This window comes from Jaculus jaculus, chromosome 1, assembly GCF_020740685.1.
Source record: "Jaculus jaculus isolate mJacJac1 chromosome 1, mJacJac1.mat.Y.cur, whole genome shotgun sequence".
Classification (NCBI taxonomy): domain Eukaryota; kingdom Metazoa; phylum Chordata; class Mammalia; order Rodentia; family Dipodidae; genus Jaculus; species Jaculus jaculus.
Window position 1 is genome coordinate 125,623,340 of NC_059102.1, and position 23,206 is coordinate 125,646,545.

The window sequence follows — 23,206 nt, forward strand, 5'->3', positions numbered from 1 at the left end:
GAGAGAGGGAGAGGATGAGCACACCAGGGCCTCCAGCCACTGTAAACAAACTCCAGATGCATGCACCACTTTGTACATCTGGCTTACATTGGGTACTGTGAGTCTTGCACCAGGGCTTAACCACTAAGCCATCTCTGCAGCCCCAAGATGTTTTTTAAGGTCTTTGGGCTAGAGAGATGGCTTAATGATTAAAGAATTTGTTGTCTGCAAAGCAAAGGACCCAGGTTCAATTCCCCAGGCCCCACATCAGCCAGATGCACAAAGTGGCACATGTGTCTGAAGTTTCTTGACAGTGGCTGAAGGCCATGGCATGTCCATTTTCTCTCTCTCTCAAATAAATAAAATAAAATAAATTTTTTTTAATTAAAAATTAGGCATGGTGGTGCACACCTTTAGTCCCAGCACTCAGGAGGCAGAGGTAGGAGGATTGCCATGAGTTCAAGGCCACCCTGAGATTGCGTAGTGAACTTCAGGTCATTCTGAGCTAGAGTGAGACCCTGCCTCAAAAAAAAAATTCTCGTGGGGAGGGAGGGAATTACCATGGGATATATTTTATAATCATGGAAAATGTTAATAAAAATTAAAAAAAATTTAAAAAAATTCACAATGCAGTTTTAGGCTGGCCTCAAACTCACAGTGATCCTCCCACTTCTGCCTCCTGAGTGCTGGGATTAAAGGCTTGTGCCACCATGCCTGGCTAAATTTAAATATTTTTACTTCTATTTATTTATTTATTTGAGAGAGGGGCAGATAGAAAGAGAGAGAATGGGTATTCCAGGGCCTCAAGCCACTACAAATGAACTCCAAACACATGTACCACCTTGTGCATCTGGCTTACCTGGGTCCTGGGGAATTGAAACTGGGTCCTTTGGCTTTACAGATAAACACTTTAACCACTAAACCATCTCTCCAGCCCTGCAGTGTTTTGTTTTTCTTTTCTCTACTTTTTGGTTTTTTGGGTTAGGGTCTCACTCTAGCTCAGGCTGACCTGGAATTCACTATGTAGTCTCAGAGTGGCCTTAAACTCCTACTTCTGCCTCCCAAGTGTTGGGATTAAAGGTGTGTACCACCACACCTGGTTTATGCAATTTCTTAGAGAAATACTCTAATTTTCAAGGAGAGAGAGAGAGAATGGCTGTGCCAGAGCCTCTTGTCCCTGCAAATGAACACCAGGTGCATGCACCACATTGTGCATCTAGCTTTATGTGGGTACTGGAGAATCAAACCAAAGCCATTGGGCTTTCAAGCAAGCACCCTTAACCGCTGAGCAATGTCTTCAGCCCTGCCATGCATTTATTTATCTATATTTATGAAAGTGAGGAAGCGAGAGAGAATGGGTATGCCAGGGCCTCTTAGTCATTGCAAACGAACTCCAGACACATGCACCACCATGTGCATATGGCTTACGTGGTTCTGAGGAATCAAACCTGGGTCCTTGGGGTTTGCAGGCAAGTGCCTTAACTGCTAAGCCATCTCTCCAGCCCCCACAATGCTTTTTGTCCCCACTCCCCCCAGTTACCCTTTGTTGTGGTTTGAATTAGGATTCCCACATAAACTTACACATTTTGTTTTTTTGGTTTTCAACCTGGAAGTCACTATGTACTTTCACAGTGTCCTTGAACTCATGCCAATCCTCCTACCTCTGCCTCTTGCTGGAATTAAAGGCAAGGCATGCACCACCACCACGTCCAGCAATTTAATGTTTGGCTTTCAGCTGATGGCAATTTGGAAGGCTGAGCCTTGCTGGAGGAGGTATATTGTTGGGGGCAGGCTTAGGAGTTTTATAGCTAGTTCCCCCTGCTAGAGCTAGTTCACTCTCCTGCTGCTGTTTTCATCTGTCATGGCAAAGGTGTGGCAGCTTCTGTTTATGCCATATTGTCCTCTGCCATCATGGAGCTTCCCTTGAGACTTAAGGCAAAATTAAATCCTTTCTTCCCATCAGCTGCTTCGGGCCAAGTGTTTTGTCCCAGCAATGTAAATTTAACCACAAGACCCTCTCTCTTCCACCTTCCCATTCACTAAAACCTTTTTCTTCTATGATCTCATCCTGATTTCAAGCCTCATTTATTTGTTTGGTACTCTTCAAGAAAGGGTCTCATTCTAGCCCTGGCTGACCTGAAACTTACTCTATAGTCCCAGACTACCCTTAAACTCATGGTGATCCTTCTCTCTTAGCCTCCTGAGTACTGGGACTATGCATCACCATGCCCAACTCTTATTATATTTACTTTTTTGACTCACTGATTTAAATTAGGGTAGCTTGCATAATTGAGTTGGCTGTGGCTGTGGCTACACCACTTTCTTCCAGTGATCAGTTTCCACTATTTTCTCTGGGAGTGTGGCATGTCATGAACCACTCCCTCATCTATGGTGAGATATTGACAGGCTCAGTCATGTGCAGGAAACCACATCTTCCTTAAGTCCATGAGTATAACTTATTATATCCAGAAGACAGTATTCTGCAGCCCCACTTCCCATGCTGCTGGTACATTTTTTCCACCCCCTTTCTGCCAGGTTCCCTGATCCTTAGAGGGTGTGATTTAGATGTCATGTTTACAGCTGAGCACAAAGCAGTTGTTTATTCATGGTATCTTTGCCTTCGATGATGCATGTCTATTTTCACATCTGCCCTTTGTAAGCAGTACCAATTCCCAACAGCATGGCTCCACTAGGTGGGCGGAGAGAGGTCCCTTTGAAAATAATGATGTAGTATATATATTAGGCACTATACTAGCAAACTGACTATACATCATCTCTAATGCTTTCAACGATCTTGCAAGCTAAATAAAATTGTCTTAATTTTACAAACGGAAGAGTTCCTCGACTTGCTCAAAATGAGCAAGGTTAATAGGTAATATCCATTTGATTTTAAAGTCTGCCTATGTAATCACACAGATGAGATATATTTTTAGGGCTGGAGGGATGGCTCAGTGGTTAAAGGCACTTGTTTACATTACAAAGGCTGATGGCCCCAGTTCACTTCCCCAGTACCCACATAAAACCAGATACACATAGTGAAGCATACACCTGGCATTTGTTTGCAAGAGGGCCTGTTATACCCATTCTCATTCATTCATATTCATATTTTCTCTCTCCTTCACTCCTTCTTCTCTGTTTGCAAATAAAAAGATTTTATTTTGTTGTTTTTTTTTTTGTTTTGTTTTGTTTTTTGAGGTAGGATCTCACTCTAGGCACAGGCTGACCTTGAACTCACAGCAATCCTCCTATCTCTGCCTCCCAAATTCTGGGATTAAAAGCATGCACCACCATGACCAGCAAAAAGATAATTTTTTAAGATTTTTATTTATTTATTTATTTATTAGAGGGGGGATGAGAATGGGCACACCAGGGCCTCTAGCCACTGCAAACGAACTTCAGACACTTGTACCACCATGTGCTTACATAGGACCTGGAGAATCAAACTTAGGTCTTTAGGGTTCACAGGCATGTGCCTAAACTGCTGAACCACCTCCCTGGCCCTAATTTTTAAAACATTTTTTTTAAGCCGTGTGTGGTGGTACAGGCCTTTAATCCCAGCACTTGGGAGGCAGAGGTAGGATTGCTGTGAGTTCACGGTCACCTGAGACTATATAGTGAGTTCCAGGTCAGCCTGAGCTAGAACAAAATGCTACCTTGAAAAAAAAAAAAACACTTTAAAAACTTTTTATTTGTTTATTTGAAAGAGAGGGAGAAAATGAGTGAAAATGGGAGCACCACGGTCTCTAGTCACTACAAACAAACTCCAGATACATGTGCCACCTTGTGCATCTGGCCTACATATGTACTGGAGAATTGAGCCTGGGTCCTTAGCAGTCACAGGCAAGTACCTTAACCACTAAATCATCTCTCTAGCCCCTAAAAATCTAATTTTTGGGGGGTGTTCTTGGTTTTTCAAAGTAGGGTCTCACTCTAATCCAGGCTGACCTGGAATTCACAATGGAGTCTCAGGGTGGCCTCAATCTCACGGCGATCCACCTACCTCTGCCTCCCGAGTGCTGGGATTAAAGCGTGTGCCACCACACCCAGTTTAAAAAACTAATGTTAAAAGAAGATAAGGGGGCTGGATAAATGGTTTAGTGGTTAAGGCACTTGCCTGCAAAGCCTACAGACCCAGGTTCAATTCCCAGTACCCATAGAAAGCCAGATGCACAAGGTGGCACATGCATCTGGAGTTCATTTGCAATGGCTAGAGGCCCTGGTGCACCCATTCTCTCTCTCTCTCTCTCTCAAATAAATAAATTAATAAAATATATATTTTTTAAAAATAGGCCTGGACATGGTGGCTCACCATTTTAATCTCAGCACTTGGGAGGCACAGGTAGGAGGATCACTGTGAGTTCAAGACAAACACAATACAATTTATTTATCCTGGAAAGGTTTTGGAGGATAAAACTCTTTTTTGAGGGAATATCCAGGAAAGTAGAATAAGTACAAGCAAAAGTATAATTCAAAGTACTTAGCTAGTAGCTGGGTGTGGTGGCATACACCTTTAATCCCAGCGCTCAGGAGGCAGAGGTAGGAGGATCACCGAAAGTTTGGGGCCACCCTCAGACTATAGAGTGAATTCCAGGTCAGCCTGAGCTAGAATGAGACCCTACCTCGAAAAACAAAACAAACAAACAAACAAACAAACAAACAAACAAACAAACAAAAAACCATCAAAGTACTTAACTACAACAGGTATAGAGGCTCACAATTATAATCTCAGCACACAGGACAGGAAAGCAAGTGTAGTGCTATGAGTTCAAGGCCAGCCTGGCCTAGGTGACTTAGTTCCAAGCTGTTCTAGCCTAGGCCACAGAGTGAGACCTTGTCTCAAAAGAAAAAGAGACATAGTAACAAAAACAGCATGGTACTGGCACAAAAACAGACATGTAGATCAGTGGAACAGAATAGAAGACCCAGATGTAAGCCCAAGTAGCTATAGCCACCTGATATTCGATAAAAATGCCAAAAATACTCATTGGAGAAGAGACAGCCTCTTCAGCAAATGGTGTTTTGAAAACTGGATAAATATCTGCAGAAGGATGAAAATAGATTCTTCTCTCTCGCCATGCACAAGAATTAAGTCCAAATGGATTAAAGACCTTAACATCAGACCGGAAACTTTGAAACTGCTAGAGGAAAAAGTAGGGGAAACCCTTCAACATATTGGTCTTGGCAAAGACTTTCTGAATACAACCCCAATTGCTCAGGCAATAAAACCACAGATTAACCACTGGGACCTAATGAAATTACAAAGATTTTGCACCGCAAAGGACACAGTGAAAAAAGCAAAGAGGCAACCTACAGAATGGGAAAAAATCTTCGCCAGCTATATATCTGATAGAGGATTAATATCTAGGATATACAAAGAACTCAAAAAGTTAAATAATAAGGAATCAAACAAGCCAATCAAAAAATGGGCTATGGAGCTAAATAGAGAGTTCTCAAAGGAAGAAATTCGAATGGCATATAAGCATCTAAAAAAATGTTCTACGTCACTAGTCATCAGGGAAATGCAGATTAAAACTACATTGAGATTCCATCTCACTCCTGTCAGATTGGCCACCATCATGAAAACAAATGATCATAAATGTTGGCGGGGATGTGGAAAAAAAGGAACCCTTCTGCACTGCTGGTGGGAATGCAATCTGGTCCAGCCATTGTGGAAATCAGTGTGGAGGTTCCTAAAACAGCTAAAGATTGATCTACCATATGACCCAGCTATAGCACTCCTAGGCATATATCCAAAGGAATCATCTCATTTCCTTAGAAGTACGTGCTCAACCATGTTTATTGCTGCTCAATTTATAATAGCTGGGAAATGGAACCAGCCTAGATGTCCCTCAACTGATGAGTGGATAATGAAGATGTGGCACATTTATACAATGGAGTTCTACTCAGCGGTAAAGAAAAATGAAGTTATGAAATTTGCAGAAAAATGGATGGACCGGGAAAGTATTATACTAAGTGAGGTAACCCAGGCCCAGAAAGCCAAGTGCCACATGTTCTCTCTCATATGTGGATCCTAGCTACAGATGACTGGGCTTCTGTGTGAGAATGAAAATACTTAGTAGCAGAGACCAGTAAGTTGAAAAGGAGACATAAAGGGTGGAGAAAGGAAGGGAGGAGGATACTTAATAGGTTGATATTGTATATATGTAATTACAATGATTGTAATGGGGAGGTAATATGATGGAGAATGGAATTTCAAATGGGAAAGTGTGGGGGTGGAGAGGGAGGGAATTACCATGGGATATATTTTATAATCATGGAAAATGTTAATAAAAATTAAAAATTAAAAAAATTTAAAAAAAGAAAAAGAAAAAGAGAGAGAGAGAGAGAGAGAGAGCTGGGGAAATGGCTTAGTGGCTAAGGTGTTTGCCTGTGAAGCCTAAGGACCCGGGTTCGATTCCCCAGGACCCACATAAGACAGATGCACAAGGGGGCGCATGCATCTAGAGTTCATTTGCAGTGGCTAGAGGCCCTGACATGCCCATTTTCTTTCTTTCTGTCTACCTCTTTCTCTATCTCTCAAATAAATAAATTAAATATTTTTTTAAAAAAGAAAGAACAAAAAGTAGGGTGAGAAATGGCTCAGTGGGTAAAGCTCTTGCAAGCAAGAGGATGTAAGTTTAGATCCTCTGAATCCACATAAATCTAGATGCAACTGTATATGTCTGTAATCCCAGTGTGTTTACAGTGAAATAGGAGGTGGAGACAGATTTACAGTAATATTTATAAGCCAGCTAACTTGGCATGTGCAGTGGTGAACAAGAGACCCTGCCACAAAGTGAATCCAAGGATTGCCAGTGGAGGTCCTGATCTCCACATGCCCACTCCAGCCAAACACATGCACACACATCACACATACATATACAAAACAAACAAAAGCCAGATGTGGTGGTGTACGTCTTTGATCCTAGCATTTAGGAGGCAGAGGTAGGAGGATCACCATGAGTTTGAAGCTAGTTTGAAGCTACATGGTGAATTCCAGGTCAGCCTGGGATACAGTGAGACCCTACCTCAAAAAACAAACAAGCAGGGCTGGAGAGATGGCGTAGCGGTTAAGCGCTTGCCTGTGAAGCCTAAGGACCCCGGTTCGAGGCTTGGTTCCCCAGGTCCCACGTTAGCCAGATGCACAAGGGGGCGCATGCATCTGGAGTTCGCTTGCAGAGGCTGGAAGCCCTGGCGCGCCCATTCTCTCTCTCTCTCCCTCTGTCTTTCTCTCTGTGTCTGTCACTCTCAAATAAATAAATAAATAAATAAATAAACAAGCAGTACTGGAGAGATGGCATAGCAATTAAGGCACTTGCCTGCAAAACCTAAGGACCCAGGTTTGATTCACTAGTTCCCATGTAAGCCAAATGCAAGAAGTGGTGCATGCATCTGGAGTTTGTTTGCAGTGGCTGGAGGCCCTGTGAACCCATTCTCTCTTCTCTCTCTCTTTCAGATAAATAAATAAAATATTTTAAAAAGCAAATAAATAAATAGCATTCTTAATTAGTAAACCTAGGTACCAGCCCACAAATACATGCTGCTGCTTTTTGTTATTTGTTTAAGAAGAGTCTAGCCTAAGCTGACCTGGAACTTACTCTATAGCCCAGGATGGCCTTGAACTCACAGTGACCCTCCTACCTCAGCTTAGATGTTGAACACTCTAAATCTTTTTATTTGCAAGCTGAGAGAATGAATTTGGGCACAACAGGGCCTCTAGCCACTCACTGCATACCAACTCCAGATGCATGTACCACTTTGTGCATGTGGCTTTGAACACTTATTAAATGTTTATTGAATATTTGTATTTCTTCTTTTGAGAAAATTCTGTTCATTTCTTTAGCCCTTTTACACACAACAATGAATAACAAATGAAAGTGAAACTATGTAGTCCTGGATAGCCTGGAACTCACTATATAAGCCAGGTTGGCCTCAAATTTGCAGTGATCCTCCTGCCTCTGCCTCCCAAGTGCTGGGATTACAGACATGTACCACCACAACCAAACAAGCAACATTTTAAAAGCTACATGTTGGGACTGGAAAGATGGCTTAGCAGTTAAGGTGCTTGCCTGAGAAGCCCTAGGACACAGGTTTGATTCCCCAGTACCCACGTAAACCAAATGCACAAGGTGGCTCATTCGTCTGGAGTTACTTGCAGTGGCTAAGAGGCCTAGGCATGCCCATTCTCTCTGTTTCTGTTTTTCTCTCTCAAATAAATAAATAAATAAACGCTACACGCTGAGCAGGAGGTGGTGTATGCCTTTAATTCCAACACTCAGGAGGCAGAGGCAGGAGGATCTCCATGAGTTCAAGGCTACCCTGAAACTACATAGTGAATTCCAGGTCAGCCTGGGCTAGAGTGAGACCCTACCCCAAAAAACCAAAACACAAAAAACAAACAAACAAAAAAAGTATATAGCAGGGCTGTGGTTGCCATGAACTTGGGGTGGGAGGAGAGACTGTCCATGAGGAACAGCATAAGAAAACTTGAAAAAATAGATAGTTTGGTTGGTGTGTTTAAGACAGGGTGTTGCCATATTATATGACCAATACTGCCTTCAGATTCTTCATGCCATCATCTTCTGATTCATCTGTCACTGTGTCTGGCAACTGTTCTATTTTGATCACTACGTTGCTACAAGACAGCTGAAATTTGAAGAAATGTGCACTTTTTAAGTGAATTCATCTATTTTAGGGTGTTTCACTATGTGCAAATTAGGCTTTAATTTTAAATTTCATTTAAAAGACCCTGGTGCCTTCATTCTGTCTCCTTCCTCTCTCTCTCTCCCCCTTTCTGTCTCTAATAAATACATAATAACAAAAGAAAGAAAGACCAGGCATGGTGGTGCATATCTTTAATCCTAGCACTTGGGAGGCAGAGGTAGAAGGATTGCTGCAAGTTCAAGGCCACCCCAAGACTATATTGTGAATTCCAGGTCAGCTTGGGCTACAGCAAGACCCTACCTCAAAAAAAAAAAACAAAAAAAAAAAGGTTGGGCGTGGTGGCACACGCCTTTAATCCCAGCAAAGGTAGGGGAATCACCATGAATCCGAGGCAACCCTGAGACTACACAGTGAATTCCAGGTCAGCCTGAGCTAGAGTGAGACCCTACCTCGGAAAACCAATAAAAAAAAAAAAAAGGGAAAGAAATAAGTGAAAAGTTCAGAGTGCTAGCCCATACCTATTATCCCAGCACTCAGGAAGCCAGTCTGGGCTATGATGTGAGACCCTATCTCAAAACACGAAAAGTAAAGAAATGAATAGACCTAAAAACAAACATTGGGACCCAGATGTAAGTTTGTCCATATGTTCTTTGTTGATTTGGGTTGGTGGACAGGGTATGAAGAATGTTTGTTTTGAGATGGCGTTTTTCTATGTATCCTATACTGGCCCTGAACTCTAGATTTTCCTTTCTTAACCTCCCAATATATGTACACCACCATGCCCAGCCCTGTCCATATGCTCTTCAGTTTGATTCTTCCATTTTTAAATTCATTTGCATTTCCTTCAAGAATTTCACCAACTGCACTGTTTCTCACCAAAACCAAGGATAGAAGTAGCCCATTGCTTTCCCAAACCCTTAGCACTTTTTGTAATCTTCCTTGTGGAATTTTTCTCATACAATCTTTTTTTTTTTTAATTTATTTGAGAGTGAGAGAGAGAGAAAGAGGCAGTGAAAAGAAAGAATAAGCCGGGCATGGTGGCGCACGCCTTTAATCCCAGCACTCGGGAGGCAGAGGTAGGAGGACTGCTGTTTGAGGCCACCCTGAGACTACACAGTGAATTCCAGGTCAGCCTGGGCTAGAGTGACAGCCTACCTCGTAAAATCAAAGTCAAAATAATAATAAATAAATAAATGGGGCTGGAGAGATGGTTTAGCCATTAATCACTGGCCTGTGAAGCCTACGAACCCTGGTTCCAGGCTCGATTCCCCAGGACCCACATAAGATAGATGCCCAAGGGGGTGCATGCATCTGGAGTTCTTTGCAGTGGCTGGAGGCCCTGGCGTGTCCATTCTCTCTCTCTCCCCCTCTAACCCAGCACTAGGGAGTCAGAGGTATGAGGATTCACTACACAGTGAATTCCAGGTGAAACCTTACCTTGAAAACCCAAATAATAATAAGGGCTGGGGAAATAGCTTAGCAGTTAAGGCATTTGCCTGGGAAGCCTAAGAACCCCAGTTCAATTCCCTAGGACCCACATAAGCCAGGTGTACAAGGGGCTGCATGTGTCTGGTGTTCTTTTGGCCCCCCTTTTTTTGAGGTAGGGTCCGGCTCTAGTTCAGGCTCACCTGGAATTTACTATGTAGTCTCAGGGTGGCCTCAAACTAATGGTGATCCTCCTACTTCTGCCTCTTGAGTGCTGGGATTAAAGGCGTGTGCCACCACAACTGGCTCTTTTTTTTTTTTTTTTTGGCTTTTTTGAGGTAGGGTCTCACTCTAGCTCAGGCTGACCTGGAATTCACTCTGGAGTCTCAGGGTGGCCTCGAACTCATGGCAATCCTCCTACCTCTGCCTCCCGAGTGCTGGGATTAAAGGCGTGCGCCACCACGCCCGGCACACTTTTTTTTCTTTTTTGAAATAGGATCCCATGTAGCCCAGGATGTCCTCAAGCTCACTAGGTAGCTGAGGATGACCTCACTCTTAACCTTCCCGCCTCAACCTCCACACTGCCAGATTACAGGTGTATACCACCAGTCCTGGCTCTTTGTGACTCTTTCCTTAATGACAATATTTACTGAATCTACTGTGTGTCAAGCATTGTGCTAAATGCTTCATCTGTATTTCCTCATTTAATACTCATAAAATCCTACAAGACAAGTACTATTATTATCCATCTTATAGATTTAGAAACTGAGGCACACAATGGATATGGATTTGTTTTCCAGAAGTGTAGTTAGAGTTGGTTCTCTTAATCATCATTTATTCAACATGAACTGGGTGCCAGGCCGTAAAGCATGCACTGAGGACAGATGTAATCAGACCCCCACGCCTCCCTGAAGAAAATCATGCACTAGTTGAGTCAGACCAACTCAAATAAGTGCATCTGAGCATGTCCTAAATGTGAAAGGGAAGTGACAGAGAAAACATTCCAGAATGCTGTTTGTCACCATAGCATGAGTAGTCCCTGGTTTTACTAAGTTCTCAGCTCTAAAACTCCCACAGTCCCTAGCAAGATCAAAGCAATTGTTTTGTACAATGACTAGCTAAAGTCAGCCATCTCCTCTCCTTCTGTTGTACTGGAGCCATTGGCTATACAATGAAGAGTTATCCAGAATGAACTAGGGGAATGCTAGGAATGTGTGTCTGTGGTAGTGCTCATGTGTAAGACTCTAGGTTGGATGGGGGCAGAAAATTATGAGAGAAGGAAAGGAGCCAGGCTTGGTGTGCACACATTTAATCCCAGCACTCAGGAGACAGAGGTAGGAGGATCGCCATGAGTTTGAGGCCACCCTGAGACTACATAGTGAATTCCAGGTCAGCCTGGGCTAGAGTGAGACCCTACCTCAAAAAAAAAAAAAAAAAAAAAGAGGGGGGGAGAGAGAAAGATTGAGAGATGGCAAGGAATCTAAAACTGCACTTATTTTGCTTTTATTTTATTTTACTTTTTAGTTTTTCAAGGTAGAGTCTCACTCTAGCTCAGGCTGGCCTTAAACTCACGCAATCCTCCTACCTCTGCCTCCTGAGCTCTGGGATTAAAGGCATGTACCACCATGCCAGGTTTTTACTTTTCTTTTCTTCATAACCTGAATAACATGCATTCAGTCAACAAATATTAACTGTCTACTATGAGCCAGCTGCTATTCTTGGGCCCTGAATCCATCAGGTAAAGACTCTGCTCTGGGACTGGGCAGATAGCTCAGCGGTTAAAGATCCTTGCTTGCAAAGTCTGCCAACCCAGGTTCAAATCCTCAGTCCCCAAATAAAGTCAGACCCAAAAAGTGGTGCATGAGTCTGGTGTTCACTTGCAGGGACAAGAAGCCCTGATGTGCCCATACACACACACACGTATGTGTATGCAAATAAAAATATTTTTTAACTGCCGGGCATGGTGGCGCATGCCTTTAATCCCAGCACGCGGGAGGCAGAGGTAGGAGGATCGCTATGAGGTCGAGGCCACCCTGAGACTCCATAGTGAATTCCAGGTCAGCCTGGGCTACAGTGAGACCCTACCTGGAAAAACTGAAAAAAAAAAAAAAAGCTGAGCAAGATTATTTTTCATTTTTCATGAAAAATATACTGACAGTGGGATGTTAATATAGACTGAGAAAAGCAGGTTGTGAAGTTGACATTTGAGCTGGTGCACAGTGGTTAAAATTTTTCAATATTTTGGGCTGGAGAGAGGGCTTAGTGGTTAAGGTGCTTCCTTGCAAAGCCAAAGGACCAAGTTTCAATTTTCCAGTGCCCATATAAAGCCAGATGTATGGGTGGTACATGCATCTGGAGTTCATTTGCAGTGGTTAGAAGCCATGGCATACCCATTCTCTCTCTATCTACCTCTTTCTTTCTTTGTTTCTCTCATAAATAAATAAGTAAAAAAAAATTTTATTTTTCCAAGTAGGGTTTCTCTTTAGCCCAGGCTGACCTGGAATTCACTACGTAGTTTCAAGGCTGCCTTGAACTCATGGCTACCTCTGCCTTCCAAGTGCTGGGATTAAAGGCATGCACCACCATGCCCAGCTAAAATAAAATTAAAATTTTTTTCATTATTTTACTTTTTGAGATAAAAGACAAAGAAGAAACCTCATTTAAAATAAGAAGCTAGGGGCTGGAGAGATGGCTTAGCGGTTAAGCGCTTGCCTGTGAAGCCTAAGGACCCCGGTTCGAGGCTCGGTTCCCCAGGTCCCACGTTAGCCAGATGCACAAGGGGGCGCACGCGTCTGGAGTTCGTTTGCAGAGGCTGGAAGCCCTGGTGCGCCCATTCTCTCTCTCTCTCCCTCTATCTGTCTTTCTCTCTGTGTCTGTCGCTCTCAAATAAATAAATAAATAAAAATTAAAAAAAAAATTAAAAAAAAAAAAAATAAGAAGCTAGGGCTGGAGAGATGGCTTAGCGGTTAAGCACTTGCCTGTGAAGCCTAAGGACCCTGGTTTGAGGCTCAGTTCCCCAGGTCCCACGTTAGCCAGATGCACAAGGGGGCGCACGCGTCTGGAGTTCGTTTGCAGAGGCTGGAAGCCCTGGTGCGCCCATTCTCTCTCTCTCTCCCTCTATCTGTCTTTCTCTCTGTGTCTGTCGCTCTCAAATAAATAAATAAATAAAAATTAAAAAAAAAAATTTAAAAAAAAAAAATAAGAAGCTAGGGCTGGAGAGATGGCTTAGCGGTTAAGCACTTGCCTGTGAAGCCTAAGGACCCTGGTTTGAGGCTCAGTTCCCCAGGTCCCACGTTAGCCAGATGCACAAGAGGGTGCACGCGTCTGGAGTTCCTTTGCAGTGGCTGGAAGCCCTGGCGCGCCCATTCTCTCTGTCTCCCTCTATATGTCTTTCTCTCTATGTCTGTCACTCTCAAATAAATAAATAAATAAATGAACAAAAAAAAATAAAAAATAAAAAATAAAAAAAGAAGAAGCTAGAGGGCTGGAGACATGGCTTAACGGTTAAGGCGCTTGCCAGCAAAGCCAAAGGACCCAGGTTCAATTCTCCAGGACCCACGTAAGCCAGATGCACATGGTGGCCCATGCATCTGGAGTTCATTTGTATGCCCATGTTTTCTCTCTCTCCCTCCCTCTTCCTCTGTCTTTCTCAAGAAAATAAATAAAATAAATTTTTAAAAAATAAATAAATAAGGAGCTAGAGCTGGCGTGGTGGCACATGCCTTTAATCTCAGCACACAGGAGGCAGAGGTAGGAGGATTTCTGTGAGTTCAAGACCACCCTGAGACTACATAGTGAATTACAGGTCAGCCTGAGCTAGAGTGAGACTCAACCTCAAAAAAACCTAACTAGGGGCTGGAGAGATGGCTTAGCAGTTAAGGTGCTTGCATACAAAGCCAAAGGCCCTTAGTTCAACACCCCAGGACACACATAAGCCAGATGTACAAGGTGGCACTTGTGTCTGGAGTTCGTTTGCAGTGGTTGGAAGCCCGCCCATTCTCTCTCTCTATCTGCCTCTTTCCCTCTCTCAAATAAATAAAATCTTAAAAAAAAAAATAAACACAGAGCTAGAATTAAACCATGTCAGTGATAAAAGACTACAATGATACATTTTCCCAAAATGGATACCTAACTCAATTGTTACAGACAGAAATAGAATTCTTGCCAGGTGGAGTGGCACAGGGCTCACGCCTTTAATCCTAGCACTCGAGAGGCAGAGGTAGGAGGATCACTGTGAGTTCGAGGCTACCCTGAGACTACATAGTGAATTCCAGGTCAGCTTAGACTAGAATAAAACCCTACCTTGAAAAACCAAAAAGAAAAAAAAAAGAAAGAAAGAAATAGAACCCTTCACAGTCACCATTTAAAAAACTGGTTTAATTTTATTTTTGTATACAGTAGTTTTGCTTTATACACACACACACACAATTTTGCCATCACGCATACTGATTTGATTTCAATCTTTATGCTTGTGTCTAAAAAAGGCACAAAAACAGGACTAAGGAACCACCTGCATAAATAAGGATCCTAACAAAAGAATGCAAAAATGAGCATGGGGCTGGAGAAGATGGTGTCTGACTGTAAAGCCAAAGCATCCCGGTTTGATTCTCCAGGACCCACATAAACCAGATGCACAAGGAGGCACATGCATCTCGGGTTCATTTGCAGTGCCTGGAGGCCCTGGCACGCCCATTCTCTCTCCCACACTCTCTCTCTCTCTCTCATTCTCTCTCTACATTTTTTTTCTCACTCTCTCAAATAAATAATAAATATTTTTAAAAAATCTGAGCATGATGTGGGGGTGCTCATCTGTAGTCCCAGCATTCAGGAGGCTGAGGTTGGAGGATCACCATGAGTTCAAAGCCCACCTGGGCAACACAGTGAGTACCAGGCCAGCCATGGCATAGACTTGTCTCAAAAAACTGGACATGAAGCCGGGCATGGTGGCACATGCCTTTAATCCCAGCACTTGGGAAGCAGAAGTAGGAGGATCACCACGAGTTCAAGGCCACCTTGAGACTACATAGTGAATTCCAGGTCAGCCTGAGCCAGAGTGAGACCATATCATGAGAGAGAGAGAAAAAAAAAAAAAGCTGGGCATGGAGATGCATGCCCATAATCCCACCACTCAGAAGGTTGAAGCAAGAGCATTGCCACAATTTCAAAACCAGTCTGGATTACATAGTTTCAAGTCCATAGTCTGGACTTGTGCAATAATACCCTGTCTAAAAAAGGGGAAGGTGAAGAGGTGATTACTGTAAATTGTGTATTTTATCTTTAAAATGTAGTATACAAGCCCGGTATGGTGGCACATGCCTTTAAGCCCAGAATTAAGGAGGCAGAGGTAGGAGGTAGAAGAATCATGGTGAGTTCAAGGCCACCCTGTGACTCCATAGTGGATTCCAGGTCAGCCTGAGCTAGAGTGAGACCCTACCTTGAAAACCGAAAAGAAAGGGGGGGAGAGAGAGAGTGAGAGAAGGGGGGGAAGAAAGAAAGAGGAGGGGAGGGAGAAAGAGTTATGTTGCTTAAAAAGGACATTCTACACTGCCAAAACTGTCTACATTGGATGGAGAAAGAATAGAAAAGGCACACTAGAAAGGAAACTAAATTTCCACCATTTTTATTCTTTCTTTTTTCTTTTTAATCCTCTCCTCCCACAGGGGGGGAAAAAAGTTTTAAATAAAAGCAAGAGCCACAGCAATCTACGTGCTTTTTTTTTTTCTCCCCGAGATAGGGTCTGTCTCTAGCCCAGGCTAACCTGGAATTCACTAAGTAGTTTCAGGGTGGCCTCGAACTCACAGCCATCCTCCTACCTCTATGCTTTTTTTTTCTTTTTTCTTTAAAAAAAAAAAGTCAAAATATTCAAGAAAGCGGCGCTGTTTTTCTACCTAGATCTCCCATCTTATTTTAGTATTGAGAAATACCCAGCAGCGGCCCTCACTCGGTGGCAGGTGACACTCCCCACTACTCAATTTTAAAAGCCCGTTCCCGCTCTGTCTTTCAACGTGAATCCATCAACAACCAGTTATTTCCTCCCTGCAGCACAGGGCCGAGTCCAGCACACCGCCGGGACTGCAGACTGCGGCGCAGGGCAGGGCCAACTCCTCCCGCCGCACACTGACGTTTCCCCATCTCCCGAGTCCTATCCCAGGGTTCACGACTCCGCTAAGACCCGGTCCTGGAAGCCTGCCCGGGCACCGGGAGGCGGACTGAGCCCCGCAGGCGGGCCGGCGGGCAGCGGCGCAGAGCTGGGGCATCCAGGCGCCTCCTCTCCAGCTGGCCGGAGAGGCCGGGCGCGCGCACCCAGCTCCTCCCAGGGGGGTCTCCGCGACCCGCCGGGGACCGCGCTCGGCTGGGTCTCCCGGGAGAGGGGGGACCGACCGGAGGAGGACGCAGGCCGGGATTTCGTCGGTCACGATTCACGAGGGAGGAGGTGAAAGAGGGAGGGATTGGAGGGAGAGAAAGGAGTGGATTCGGGGAGCGCCGGGAATAAAGACTGCAAGGGAGGAGTGGAGAAACGGGAGGAGAGGGAGTGGAGAATCTGGGTGCAAGGGAGTGATGCTGCGGAGGGTGGATGGCCCGAGGGGATAAAGGCGGGGTGCAGAGGGGAGCGATGGGAATCCGGGATGGGATGAAGGGGGAGGAGGGATGGAGCGATGGAGATGGAGGAGGATGGAGGTAAAAAGAAAAGAGGGATGCTCCTTTGGGAGAGATGCGGGTGATGAAGGAGGGCTGGGACGAAGGGTAGGAAAGGGGGAGAAGCAAGGACGGAGTGAGTGATGGAGATGAAAGGGGTGGAGGTAAGAAGGAAAGGGGATGTTTATTCAGGAGAGATGTGGGGTGAAGGAGGGAGGAGGGCTGGGATGAAGGGAAGAAAATAAGGGAAGGGAGAAGGAGCGACGTGGTGAGCGGAGACGAAGGGGGAAGGAGGTAAAAGGAAAGAAGGATGTTTATTCAGGAGAGATGTGGGGTGATGGAGGAGGGCTGAGATGAAGGGTAGACAACCGAGGCAAGGGAGCGACGGAGGGAAGGAGTGAGTGATGGAGGTGAAGCAGGATGGCGATGGAGGCGGCTAATGGGGTGAGGTGAGGGGCGGGTGGCGAAGCCCAGGGCACCGGGCAGCCTGCGGGCCTTCCCTCCCAGGAGGGCGGCGCCGGAACATAACGGGGCCCAGCCGGCCTGCAGCCGTCGCCGGGGAGGCCGGGGCGCCGCGGTAAAGGATGGTGCGGAGGGACTCCCCCCGCTTCCTAGCCCGCGGCAGGACCCCAACCCTACTTACTCTCTCCGACCACCGCTTTGAGGCCAATGGGAGCCATGGCGCTGTGGTGTGAGTCTCCGGGTTCCGGCGCTCCTCACTCGACGCCCGCCGACGCCCCCGCCTCCCCGAGCACGCCGCCCCGCACGCAGCAGCTCTCGGGACCGACTGACGGACTGACACTGACGCGCGGACACGGCGCGGGGGCGCGACGCCGGCCAGAGCGAGGCTGCCGGGCTAGCGGCGCGCGCGCTCGCGCGAGGGGGGGCGGGGGCGGGGCCAAGCGCCAGCCGTCAGCGTCACCCGCGCGCCTGCGCCAATCGCACCGCGGCGCGGGCGCGAGGCCCCGCCCTCTAGGATGCGGCTGAGCGCGAGGCAGGCCCTGGCTGGCGAGCGAGCAGCGCCCTCCCCCTCGCCTTACACTCGCACCCCTCCACCACCACCCCCCTCGGGGACTCGGGGGTCCTACCACCTTCCGCACTGGGATCCCTGGACACAGGCCTCTTCCGAAAAGCCCCGCTGTGATGTGCTGTCTTTAATTTTTCTGGGAGCCTTCCATTCCTCCTCCCCCTCAACCCCCCTCGGTTCACAGAAGGGACCCCTGGGCTAATCTCTTATTAGCAGGACCATTCCACAGCATAAGCTGGGATACATCTATACCATCTCTAGCTCTTTAGGTATCGCTGTCCTCTGTTCACTGAGCGTGGAGCTCTGTGCTACGGGCCTTTTCAGACATCCCCTCATTAATTCAGCATTGGATTTTAAAAAATTATTTACTTATTTGAGAGAAAGAGGGAGAGAGAATGGGTGCTCCAGGGCCTCCAGCCACACTGCAAACAAACTCCAGATGCATGCGCCCCCTTGTACATCTGGCTTACGTGGGTCCTGGAGAATCGAACCGGGATCATTTGGCTTTGCAGGCAAACGCCTTAACCGCTAAGCCATCTCTCCAGCCCAGCATTGGCTTTTTTAAAAAAATATTTTATTATTTAATTTAATTTATTTATTTGCAAACAAAGAGAGAAAAGAGAGACAGAGAGAGAATGGGCATGCCAGGGACTCTAGCCATTGCAAATGAACTTCAGAAGCATGAGCCACCTTGTGCATCCGGCTTATGTGGATCCTGGAGAATTGAACCTGGGTGCTTTGGCTTTGCAGGCAAATGCCTTAACCCCTAAGCCATCTCTCCAGCCCCAGCATTGGGTTTTTCATCTCCATTTTCAAGGGGGGGGGGGAAGGCACCTGAGATTCGGATACTGCGGGGCGGGAGGACGAAGGAGCCCTTAACTTACTGACAGGATGCGTATCATTCATTAACAAAGACTTGTCCTCGAATGACCTTGTGTAGCTAATATTTTCGTCCCTGAAGCTACAATTATATAGATGAGTTACAATTCCAGAAGTTTCTAAGATCCAAATCTAATAGGAACATGCTATGTAATCAGCTCTGTAGCCAATATCTTTCCTGGAGTCCACATTCACCAAAATGGCCACATGTCTGTTTTCATCAGACTCTTTATTAATGGGGAGCATTGCTTTCAAAATGTGGAATAAGGGCTAGAGAGATGGCTTAGTGACTAAGGTGCTTGCCTGCAAAGCCAAAGAACCCAGGTTCAATTCCCCAGGACCCACGTTAGCCAGATGCACAAGAGGGCGTAGGCATCTGGAGTTTGTTTGCAGTGGCTGGAGGCCCTGGCGTGACCATTCTCTCCCTCCCTCTCTATCTCTCCCTCTTTCTCTGTCAAATAAATAAAAACAAATTTAAAAAAATTAAAAAGAAAGACATCTGGCCGGGCGTGGTGATGCACACCTTTAATCCCAGCACTCCAGAGGCATAAATAAATAAAAATAAAATATTTTTTAAAATACATATATATGGAATAAGATGGCTGAAGAGATGACTCAGCAGTTAAGGCACTTGCCTGCAAGTTTAATTCCCCAGTATCCAGATGCACAGGTTGGCACAGGCATCTGGAGTTCATTTGCGGTGGTGGCTAGAGGTCCTGGCATTCCCGTTCTCTCTCTCTGCCTCTTTCTTTCTTAAATAAGCTAAATAAAAAAATATTTTTTAATATGGAATACAAGTTAGGATTGTAACTCAGCAGTAGAGCACTTGTCTCATATGTGCAAGGCCTTTGCTTGATTCCTAAAACTAAAAAAAGAAAAAAAAAAAAAAAAGGCTGGGCATGGTGGTGCACACCTTTAATCCCAGTACTCAGCAATCAGAGGCAGGAGGATTGCTGTGAATATGAGGCCATCCTGAGACTACATAGTGAATTCCAGGTCAGCCTGGACTAGAGTGAGACCCTACCTCGAAAAACAAAAAAAAAAAATCACAAAGTAGGGCTGAAGAGATGACTTAGTGGTTAAGGCACTTGCCTGCAAAGCCAAAGACCCTAAGTTTGATTCTCCAGGACCCATGTAAGCAAGATGCACAAGGTGGCACATATTATTTATTCATATCCGTATTATTTATTCAAGGCAAGCTTGAGAATATGTAGTGAATTCCAGGTCAGTCTGAGTTAGAGTGAAAGCCTACCTTGAACCCCCATCCCCACCAAAAAAAATTAAAAACACAGAGAAACACAAAGGAATTCTGAATGTAGTGGCATACACCTGTAACCCCAGCACTCAGGAGGCTGAGATAGGACACTCACCAACCATAAGTTCTACACCAACCTGAGTTACCTAGCAAGCCTGTCTCAAAAAAAAAAGCTAGAAGAACAAAATTGCAAAGGATGGGAAAGGTATCAGTTGTAAAATCAGTAAGTACTCATTAAATGTTTGGAACAACATTATGAACTGGTACCCTTTCTTCATATTATTCAAAAATTGACAGCCAGGCATGGTGACGCATGTCTTTAATTCCAGCACTTAGGAGGCAGAGGTAGGAGGAACGCCGTGAGTTCAAGGCCACCCTGAGACTAAAGAGTGAATTCCAGGTCAGCCTGGGCTACAGTGAGACCCTACCTCGAAAAACAAAACAAACAAAAAAATTAATATTTTTTAAATGAGGAAATTTTTGTCTTCTTTTTTAATTCCAGACACATGCGCCACCTTGTGCATCTGGCTTACATGGGTTCTGAGGAACCAAACCTGATTCCTAAGCCATCTTTCCAACCCCCAAGATGAGGAAATTAAGATTCAGGGAAGATGTATTGTTTGGTAGTGAACAAGGAATAATCCAGTGTTAGAATCTGAATTCTGAACTATTACTATATATTGAACAACAAGAAAACAAACCAAAGCCTTGAGAAATGTCCCAAAGTCATGAAATGTGGCTGTCTAGTTAAAAGATCATGTGCTCTGATTCAAGCCACCAGCTCCATGGTTATTAGATGTGATCATTTTCTAACCTCCACACCAATCTGCCCCCAAAGAATATTTGCATGGTTTCCTAGATGAAGGTACATTCTATCATCTCTTTGGACTTCGCCCATGGGAGACATCCATGGCTTCTGGGTACATATGGAGGAGAAGGAAGAGGTAGTGTATGAATACGAGAGGACACCAATACAGTTATTCTGCCATATACTCCTTCCTTAACCAGCTGGCATATGTCAACAGAGACTCCACAGTTAAAGCATGTACCATGAAAATATGGTCAAGTGGGAAAAAATCTTTGCCAGCTATATATCTGATAGAGGATTAATATCTAGGATATACAAAGAACTCAAAAACTTAAATAATAAGGAATCAAGCCAATCAAAAAATGGGCTTTGGAGCTAAATAGAGCATTCTCAAAGGAAGAAATATGAATGGCATATAAGCATCTAAAAAAATGTTCTACGTCACTAGTCATCAGGGAAATGCAGATTAAAACTACATTGAGATTCCCTCTCACTCCTGTCAGATTGGCCACCATCATGAAAACAAATGATCATAAATGTTGGCGGGGATGTGGAAAAACAGGAACCCTTCTACACTGCTGGTGGGAATGCAATCTGGTCCAGCCATTGTGGAAATCAGTGTGGAGGTTCCTAAAACAGCTAAAGATTGATCTACCATATGACCCAGCTATAGCACTCCTAGGCATATATCCAAAGGAATCATCTCATTTCCTTAGAAGTACGTGCTCAACCATGTTTATTGCTGCTCAATTTATAATAGCTGGGAAATGGAACCAGCCTAGATGTCCTTCAACTGATGAGTGGATAATGAAGATGTGGCACATTTATACAATGGAGTTCTACTCAGCGGTAAAGAAAAATGAAGTTATGAAATTTGCAGAAAAATGTATGGATCTGGAAAGGATTATACTAAGTGAGGTAACCCAGGCCCAGAAAGCCAAGCGCCACATGTTCTTCCCTCATATGTGGATCCTAGCTACAGATGATTGGGCTTCTGCATGAGAAGGAAAATACTTAGTAGCAGAGGCCAGTAAGTTAAAAAGGAGATATAAAGGGAAGAGAAAGGAAGGGAGGAGGGTACTGTTGGTTGGTATTGTATATATGTAAGTACGATGATTGTGATGGGGAAGTAATATGATGGAGAATGGAACTTCAAAGGGGAAAGTGTGGGGGATTTTTTTTTATAATCATGGAAAATGTTAATAAAAATTATATTTAAAAAATGTCAATAAAATTTTTTTTAATTAAAAAAAAAGAAAATATGGTCAAGGAGTTGGAGAGATGGCTGAGTGGTTAAGGCACTTGCATGCAAAGCCAAAGGACCCAGGTTCAATTCCCTAGGACTGAGGTAAACCAGATGCACATGCATCAGGAGTTCATTTTCAGCAGCTGGAGGCCCTGGCGTGCCCATTCTCTCTCTTGCTCTGCCTCTTTCTCTCACTCTCAAATAAATAATTTTTTGTTGTTGTTGTTTTCTGAGGTAGGGTCTCATGCTAGCTCAGGCTGACCTGGAATTCACTATGTAGTCTCAGGGTGTATAATATTTATACATATGCACGATAGCAGGAGGGGATGGAAGAGTGTCCTGGCAAACACACAGTAGGTACAGGGACAGAAAGGAGTTTGGCTCCTCCGAGGACAGAGAAGGAACCAGTGTAACTAGACTGAATGAGGGAGAAGGAGCCTAATTTTCAGGTTAGAAGGGAGAGGCCCTGGCTACAGTTCTCTAGGACTCCTGGGTGGCTTTTGATGTATGCATGGGGGGGGGTCTCCTCAAAAGTCACAGCAAATATAGCAGCTCCTTATTTTCTGTGAAATGCAGGACCAAAAAACCCTTTTTTACTGCAGATGTGTGTGACTGGATGTCCCCTGTGAAGGCTAAAATCAAAAGAGATATTATTATTTCTTTTGTTTTTTCAAGGTAGGGTCCCTAGCCCAGGCTGACCTGGAACTCTGCAGCTCCAGGCTGGCCTCAAACTCCTGGTGAGCTTCCTTCCTCTGCCTCCCAAGTGCTGAGATTAAAGATGTGAGCCCCCATGCCAGGCCTAGAATAGATATTATTTGAAAGAGGGTGGATCAGAGAGTGAGTGAATGTGGTGACAGACTGGGAACCCACTCAAGAATGATGGTGCCTGATTGTTATCATAGCACTTGGGAGACAGAGGCAGAAGGATCAGGATTTCAAGGCCAGCTTGGGCTATATGAGACCCTGATCCTGTCTCATATCAAAAACAAAAACAGCTGGACATTGGAGCACTCCTTTAATCCCAGCACTCCGGAGGCAGAGGTAGGAGGATTGCTGTGAGTTCAAGGCCAACCTGAGACTGCCAATGAATTCCAGGTCAGCCTGAGCTAGAGCAAGACCCTACCTCGGAAAACAAACAAACCCAGTGGGGCACAACTTTAATCCCAGTATTTGGGAGGCAGAGATAGGAAGATCACCATAAATTTGAGGCCACCCTGAGACTACAGAGTGAACTGCAGGTCAGCATGGGCTAAAGTGAGACCCTACCTCAAAAAAACAAACAAAAAA

At 44.8% G+C, this 23,206-nt stretch overlaps 1 protein-coding gene across 2 annotated transcripts in view; it reads right to left on the reverse strand.

The window, feature by feature from the left end:
* Window positions 1-17,496, reverse strand: part of Stxbp1 (syntaxin binding protein 1) — an 83,593-nt gene extending 66,097 nt beyond the window's left edge. Inside the window, exon 1 of one of the 2 annotated variants that reach the window (XM_012951986.2) lies at window positions 17,348-17,496. In XM_012951986.2, coding sequence (XP_012807440.2) covers window positions 17,348-17,384 — 37 coding nt within the window. In that variant the 5' untranslated portion in view covers window positions 17,385-17,496. The remainder of the gene's footprint in view (window positions 1-17,347) is intronic. The other variant, XM_012951987.2, reaches the window with a different exon arrangement.
* Between the last annotated feature and the right edge of the window lie 5,710 nt (window positions 17,497-23,206).